Source organism: Silurus meridionalis, chromosome 12 (genome assembly GCF_014805685.1).
Source record: "Silurus meridionalis isolate SWU-2019-XX chromosome 12, ASM1480568v1, whole genome shotgun sequence".
In the NCBI taxonomy this organism is placed as follows: Eukaryota; Metazoa; Chordata; class Actinopteri; order Siluriformes; family Siluridae; genus Silurus; species Silurus meridionalis.
In genome coordinates this window covers 26,235,126-26,243,517 of record NC_060895.1, presented here as the reverse complement: position 1 = coordinate 26,243,517, position 8,392 = coordinate 26,235,126, and the positions used below count along the sequence as shown (strand labels likewise).

At 38.2% G+C, this 8,392-nt stretch overlaps 1 protein-coding gene across 1 annotated transcript in view; it reads left to right on the top strand.

The window, feature by feature from the left end:
* The window catches only part of LOC124395004 (caspase-8-like), a 4,874-nt gene extending 817 nt beyond the window's left edge, over positions 1-4,057 (top strand). The window contains exons 2-6 of the mRNA XM_046863548.1: positions 761-1,111; positions 1,204-1,229; positions 2,127-2,235; positions 2,616-3,126; positions 3,355-4,057. Coding sequence (XP_046719504.1) covers positions 763-1,111; positions 1,204-1,229; positions 2,127-2,235; positions 2,616-3,126; positions 3,355-3,526 — 1,167 coding nt within the window. The 5' untranslated portion in view covers positions 761-762 and the 3' untranslated portion in view covers positions 3,527-4,057. The remainder of the gene's footprint in view (positions 1-760; positions 1,112-1,203; positions 1,230-2,126; positions 2,236-2,615; positions 3,127-3,354) is intronic.
* The last annotated feature ends 4,335 nt before the right edge of the window (positions 4,058-8,392 follow it).

Genomic DNA, 8,392 nt, shown 5'->3' with positions numbered 1-8,392 from the left:
AACAAAGCCCTGGGGGTCCCAATGCTCAGTGTGCTGGTGCTGGAGATGCTGTTCATGATCCAGACTGAATGCGGTCTCAGTAAGGAAGTCTAGGATCCAGTTGCAGAGAGAAGTGATCAGGGAACAGGTTCAGCTCACAACCAGGTTGTAAGTTGATGTAAACACACAAGAAGCCACCACACAGTGCTGCATTTCTGCTGATTCAATGATGGAATCTGGAACTTTGTCACTGAGGCTCGTTTTCATGAACAGAAATGCAGCAGACTTTAATCCCTTGCCGTGTATCATCTTTTTTTTCCAGCTGTTTCCTCTGTACGATGATTATTGGTTGATATCAGTATTATAGCAGTCTGGTGATGGTACACATGAACACCAGGTGCTGTAAAGATCAGGTTTATTTACGGTCAAGGAACAGTGTTTGAGGCTCTTAGTTCCAGTGAAAAGAAATTGTAATGCTACATCTGTCAGGTCTCTGGAGAATCCTGACTTCCAGCAATCCACAAAACCTACAGAGCCAAAGACCTGAAACCCACATATACTCATTTCAGAGACTCCGATCATTTATTAGTGTGTTTAACTGAGACAAGACTGAGCCGACCACTGTTTCTGTAGTTTTTATATCTTCTGTTTAATGGTGCACATCTCTAGATTATCCAGACTGTGTGTACAACATCTGCATCTGTCTGTGCTCTTCATAATACAACAACACTGTACAGTTCCATACACCTGTGTGCTTTACATTCTGATGTGTATCTTCTAGTCATGGAGATGTTGCGTAAGAACAAGGTGTTTCTCATCGACACTCTGTCCACCGACTCCAGCATCGTTTTACAGCACGTCCAGAAGGACGAGATCATCACCAAGCGTGACTACAACAATCTCAAACATCCCAACTACACAGGAGAGAAGATCATCATCGACCTCCTGGATAATGTGATGGGAAAGGGTGATGAGACGTGTCAGAAACTTCTGAAGCTGTTGGGGAAAGAAGATTTTCAGGAGATATTTCCTCAGCTGAAGAAGTTCTCCATAACTCAACAAACACCTCAACAAACATCTCATCAACCATCTCATCAACCATCTCAACAAACATCTCAGCAACAGTCACTCGGTACCAGTAATTGTACCTGAAACGTTCTTCTCTCTCACCGTGTTTTAGAGACACTCAGTGATGAGCATGTTTCTGTGTTTTTTTCTCTACAGAAGGTCGAGTGAAGGACGCTGAGGAGGTGATTATAAAACACAGAATGACTTCAGACTCCAGTGTGATGAATTTTCTCTAATCAGTGCCTGAAAAGTGTGGAGATTATTGTTTATGATTTTTGATGCAGGTTTCTTTTATTTCTATGCACCAAACTCAGTAAACTGCAAACACACAGTAAAGTGACAGTGAATAAGTGGATGAAAGTTCTGTCCAAATGGGAGATTTGTGTCTCTACCAGAAGAACTTGGAAGTGTAATTGTTTGGGGCTGTTTTGGAGCAGAGAAGATTCTGAGAAAGTGAAAGATAACCAACATGACTCCATTCCACACTTCAGCACCATGCAGTTCTGTCTGGACTGCGGCTCATCAGAGGCGACTTCACCGTACAACATGCCGATGATCTGAAACGCACGTCTGAGTTCTGTACATGATGTTTAGAGAGCAGACAGACGTCTGGAGTGATATCTATCATGGAACCACCTGCCCAGTCACCTCACCTCAATCCTACTGAACTGCTCTGAGATGAAGAAGAAAACTGGTGAAGAACATCTTTGGCGAGTTTTGCAAGAGAAACAGCAAAATATTTCAGCTGAATGTTTAAAGCTGTCTGTAGACTGAGTGTGTAAATCTGTTCTTCATGATAAGGAAAGATTTTTCACTGAGGATAAAGTGGAACATCTGGATATTTATAGATTTGTTTGGTTAAAGTAAATCTTTATACTTTTGCATTACTGAGTTTGTTGCATAGAAACAAAAGGAACATGTAGGTGTCTCTCAAACACCATCAAACACTCAGAGTTTCTACACTTTTGACTCCAGAACTCAGAAGCTGCACTTCCACGTCCTGCTTTAGGATCTGAACAGAAACCTTCACAGTAAATTGAGCTACAGAAATGTTTTATTAATAATTCATGTGTTTTCAGATTTCTGAATATAAAATGTCCAGTAGACCTCGTGGTGTTTGTGTGATCATCAACAATATGAACTTTGGTGACCCTGATATGTACAGACATGGATCTGATATGGATAAAGGTGTGTAGAGTTATTATATTCATATCTTCAGGGAGTAAATTCAGTCTGATATAATACACTCAGTGTTCTGTAAAAAAAAGCTTGGCTTGCACAGTTGGAATGTGGTGGACCAGTGCAGTGTTTCTGTCACTCTGGAGGCACCAACACTCTCCACTACATCCTTCAGTTTGATCTGTAAGACAGTACTGAGAGAATGTATATAGTAGGATTAATAAACCACGGTCACAGGTTTTCCATCTATTATCAGGTATTAAAATGGAAACTACGTGTAGGTAGGGAATAGAGTTGAGATGTAGGACGTGATGAGATGTTGAAACAGACACATTATGTGATCTTTGAGGATAAGACAAAAATGTTCTGTTCTGCTGTTTATCTCTCAGACGCTCTTAGTAACGTGTTTGATTGGCTGGGTTTCACTGTGGAGGTGCACAAGGATAAAACCGCTGAGCAGATGAAGGCCATCCTGAAGACACATGGCCAAAAGCAGCATGAAGGTGACTGTTTTGTGTGCTGCATCCTCAGCCATGGCACCACTAATGGAGTTTATGGAACAGATAAAACATTAGTTTTAAGGGATGACATCTACAGCCCATTTGATGGAGCTTCCTGCCCGAGTCTAAACAACAAGCCCAAAGTGTTCTTCATCCAGGCCTGCCGTGGGAAACTGTACCATCCAATAGTCCAATCTGATGCCCACAATGAAGAGAATGCAGGAGAAGAAACAGAGGAAGAGGAAGAATTAGACACAGATGTTGGAGAGGTCATCCTGAATGGGAAAGATTTCTTCATGGCAAGGTCGACTATAAAAGGGTACTACTCACTGAGATCCACAATATCTGGTTCCTGGTTCATCCAGTCTCTGTGTAAGCAGCTGCAAGACTTCTGTCCACTGTAAGTACTGAATTAGAGGAAAGTAAGTAACTATTAATAAATTCACTGTAAAAAAATCACTTTTATATTTCAGTCATTTTGAGTGTTTTTTATTTCTATTCGAACTTCAAGTGTTTTAAACTTTTTTCAACAAGTTTCACAAAAGGAACTGATATTACATTTAGTGTGATGGTGACATGTCTCCTGTGCTGCACTGTGGCGTTAATCATCTTTCAATCTGCATCACAGGAATAAAGACATCAACTTCATCCTTATGAAGACCAATGAGGAAGTTAGTGGAGAAACTGCTACAATCAAAGACAAAAACTTCAAACCGGTCCAGCGCAGAAAAGTCAAGCAGATGCCGATCTATAAATCAACTCTGACCAAGATTCTGGTGTTCAGACCTGTTCACAACTAACTTCACTTTACACAACCAGTTCACAGGATCAGATCTTTATTTCTATTGTAGAGACACTGCATGTATTCACTGGGCCTCAGTTATAAAAATGGATGTAGGTTTAAATCATTTCTACAAGTGTTTACACAATAAATACATTATTCCTGAAAATCCGTGTCGTCCTCGTGTCGTCCTCGTGCTCCTGAGTGTGTGTACATTTACTCATCAGGAGAATAATTCATATAAACTTCGACCTGATCACCTTCAGACCTTCTCCACACATTACTGCAAGCTTCTATCTAACATTCTGTAGAGTTTCAGTGCTCATGTTTTTTACACTAAAGTGTTTATCAGACGTTCTGAAGAGCTTCAGAGCCTCGAAACAGAAACACATCCACGTGTAAATCACTCGATTACAAACTAAAAGCACATCCAGAACTTTTAGTAATAAACAGTTACGTTTACTAAATAAAGAATTCAATGTAAAAAGGAATCTGGCATTTGTCTGCTGTCACGTTCTAAACTGGGAAAAATAAAATCACTATTTGTTTATCATATTTCACTTTGTGAGTCACATATACACGGAATAGTAAATAACTGAGAATTTATTTAAAAATACATGCTAGCGCTGTTGCACCGACATCTTCAACAAAGTTTTCTGGACAAACATTTTTATGTTGTAACAGTAACGTTGATGTTTAAATATTTCGCACGAGTGATGAGCCGTGAAAATCGCACTAGTGCACGGGGTTTCCCTGCTCCAGTTCCAGGGTTTTTTCGTCTCCAATTAATCCCAGTGTCTGATTGGACTTTGCTTTTATTGTCAGTCTTCGAGGATCTTAATATTGCTGCTGTATGTAAATAATTACAATACTTTTGATTGTATGCATGTGATTAATTGTATATTCCCAACCCGATAATTGTGTACAGGTAAAATGCATTTGTAGTGTTAACGGTGTTAACTCATACATTTTGTCTCATTTATAAGAGTACATTACAAAAAGACTTCAGTGTAACAGCATTTTTAATCGTTTGAAATAAATACTAACTGTAATAAATTATTTGTGGACTCTTCTGGGTGTCAACATTTAATTAATAACTTTGATTTTTTTGCAACAACGCACATTTAAAATGTTTTTCATCCTAAATTCAAAAATATACATTTAATATATACTAAAAAAAAGTAATTATTAAAAGGATTTGCATATTACTTAAATATGGGGCATTAAGTTACAAATGGTCCAAACACATGGCTTTTTAATGAATTTGCATTTTTTAAGGCTTTTTTGGAGTAATTTTTAAATTAAGGTTTTAATGGAGCTCAGTGCATTCTGGACTCGTCTTAACTCTTAAATGTTAACGTATTTAAAATAGTACATTTAAAAACATCACTGAAAGTGTTTTTTATCGTTTAAAATCAAAAGGTTTGGTTGAAATAAACTGTAGTAAATTATTTGTGGACTTTCTGGGTGTCAACATCTAATTATTACAGTGTTTTTCTCCCTAAGTTCATGAATAGAAATGTGTGTGTGTGTGTGTGTGTGTGTAACTAACTCTTACTTAATTATGGGGCATTACATTTTAAGTGTGTTTTTATATTTGAAGTAATATAAGGTTGTGATTTAACAATATGAGGTTATAACTGATGCTTTTTTTATTTTTCAGGACGACTAAAAAACTTAATGCAGTGTAAAAGCTGCAAACTCCAGAGTGGAGAAATCAGTCATGTCCCAGAACATCCATGCAACCACACTGACACTTCACTTGAAGAGCAAATACTTTTCTTGGTGGAAGAAAACAAAAAGGCAAGAAGAAAAACATGGTAGCCATAAGTGAAAATAATGGAATTAACATTTTTCCTGAGAAAAAAAGAAGTGGTCCAAAAGCAACCAATGATTGTGGAGGTTCAGGAAATGTGGCCTGCACTGTTCTTCCAAGAACAGGTAATGAAGTTTTTTCCGCTCTTGTTAAGTGTTGATCACAGCACGTAATGTCTACTAAATATTGTTTACTGTAAGTTTTATTGTTAATGCAAATGAGTCGTCGGTTTTAAACTGATCTGCATGGAATTTTTACACATCACCATTGACAATCACGGTGTGTGAAGCTTTACAGAGCCAGAAGAGGAGCTTTTTCACATGGCATGAATGAGCTACTGAAAAGACTTGAAGTTTCAGTGTTTAAAACATTTTAGGATTTTATTTATGATAACACCATTTTCATACTTTTGCTATTTGGTTGATTCTTTTGTAACTTTTTCTAGACGACTCTGAAAAACTCTGGCACACCTCTTAGGCCTTCTCTATGCACTCAACTTTTCATATCCTAAAAATCTCAAGTACAATTTTGATACTATTCAGAATGTGCTCATGGAGCTGCGGTCTGGATGCACCCAACGTGTTAACTTTTATTAGTGAAACAGAAACGATGTTGTGACCTTGTACCTTTGTGTCACCAACAAAGACAGATTAAATAATAAATAAAGTTTAAATACCAGATCTGGGCTGAGTGCAAGTGCAGTTTTTTTTATTTAAAAAGAAAGGGTTGTTGGTGAATCATTATTAAAACCAATGTTTTTTTTTTTTTTGTTTAAGAATTTTAAATAGATTTTTTTTATATTTATGATGGACATTGTCAAAATTATGGTTGTCCTTTAGTTGATTTTAGTTTTCCATTTAAAAACATGTAGTGAGTAGTAAATAGTGTGTAGTGTGTAGTTTGTAGTGTGTAGTGAGTAGTGTGTAGTGAGTAGTTTGTAGTAAATAGTGTGTAGTGAGTAGTGAGTAGTGTGTAGTGTTTAATGGGTAGTGTGTAGTGAGTAGTGAGTAGTAAAAGAGTGTAGTGAGTAGTGTGTGGTGTGTAATGAGTAGTGTGTAGTGAGTAGTAAATAGTGTGTGTAGTGAGTAGTGTGTGGTGAGTAGTGTGTAGTTAGTAGTGTGTAGTGAGCAGTGAGTAGTAAATAGTGTGTAGTGTTTATTGAGTAGTGTGTAGTGTGTAGTGAGTAGTGGGTAGTTTGTAGTAAATAGTGTGTAGTGAGTAGTGTGTAGTGTGTAGTTAGTAGTGTGTAGTGAGTAGTGAGTAGTAAATAGTGTGTAGTGTTTATTGAGTAGTGTGTGTAGTGAGTAGTGAGTAGTAAAAGTTTGTAGTGAGTGGTAAATAGTGTGTAGTGAGTAGTGTGTAGTGTGTAGTTAGTAGTGTGTAGTGAGTAGTGAGTAGTAACAGTGTGTAGTGTTTAGTGAGTAGTGTAGTGAGTGTGTAGTGTGAGTGAGTGGTGTGTAGTAAATAGTGTGTAGTGAGTAGTGTGTAGTGTGTAGTTAGTAGTGTTTAGTGAGTAGTAACAGTGTGTAGTGTTTATTGAGCAGTGTGTAGTGAGTAGTGTGTGTGAGTGAGTAGTAAATAGTGTGCAGTGAGTAGTGTGTAGTTAGTAGTGTGTAGTGTCCAGTTAGTATTGTGTAGTGAGTGAGTAGTAAACAGTGTGTAGTGAGTAGTAAACAGTGTGTAGTGTAGTGAGTAGTAAACAGTGCAGTGAGTAGTGAGTAGTGTGTAGTGAGTAGTAAACAGTGTGTAGTGTTTAGTGAGTAGTAAACAGTGCAGTGAGTAGTGTGCAGTGAGTAGTGAGTAGTAAACAGTGTGCAGTGAGTAGTGTAGTTAGTAGTGTGTAGTGAGTAGTAACAGTGTGTAGTGTGTAGTGTGCAGTGAGTAGTGCAGTGAGTAGTAAATAGTTTGTAGTGAGTAGTAAACAGTGCAGTGAGTAGTGTGTGAGTAGTAAATAGTGTGTAGTGTGTAGTGTGCAGTGAGTAGTAAATAGTGTGCAGTGAGCAGTGTGCAGTGAGTAGTAAATGGTGTGTAGTGAGTAGTGAGTAGTGTGTGGTGTGTGGTGAGTAGTAAATAGTGTGTGTAGTGAGTGGTGTGTGGTGTGTGGTTTGTAGTAAATAGTGTAGTGAGTAGTGAGTAGTAAATAGTGTGTAGTGAGTGAGTGTGTAGTGAGTAGTAAATAGTGTGTAGTGAGTAGTGTGTAGTTAGTAGTGTGTAGTGTGTGGTTTGTAGTAAATAGTGTGTAGTGAGTGTGTAGTGTGTGGTTTGTAGTAAATAGTGTGTAGTGAGTAGTGAGTACTGTGTAGTTTGTAGTAACAGTGTGTAGTGTGTAGTGAGTAGTGTAGTTAGTAGTGTGTAGTGTCTAGTTAGTAGTGTGCAGTGAGTATTAAATAGTGTGTAGTGTGTAGTGAGTAGTAAATAGTGTGTAGTGTGTAGTGAGTAGTAAATAGTGTGTAGTGTGTAGTGAGTAGTAAATAGTGTGTAGTGAGTAGTGAGTAGTAAATAGTGTGTAGTGAGTAGTGTGTAGTTAGTAGTGTGCAGTGTCTAGTTAGTAGTGTGTAGTGAGTAGTAAATAGTGTGTGTAGTGAGTAGTAAATAGTGTGTAGTGTGTAGTGAGTAGTAAATAGTGTGTGTGTAGTGAGTAGTAACAGTGTGTAGTGTGTAGTGAGTAGTAAATAGTGTAGTGAGTAGTGCAGGGGGGGCCAACCAGTCAGAGACCGAGAGCCACATTTTTACTGTGTTACCGCAAAGAGCCACATCATACACATGGGCACACATGAACATCACCCATCCCTTCCTCTTACACACACACACACACACACACACACACACACACACACACACACACACCTCTGCTCAGCCAGATTTATTGTAAATGTCACACACCAACATAATGACAGAAATTGACTCCTACATTTTTAAGACCACAGGCCAGTCATTTTCAACAATGAACATGGTGCACTGTCTCACACACACACACACACACACACACACACACACACACACACACACACACACACACACACACACACACACACACACAAACTCTCAGTTTAACCAAGTCCACAAACA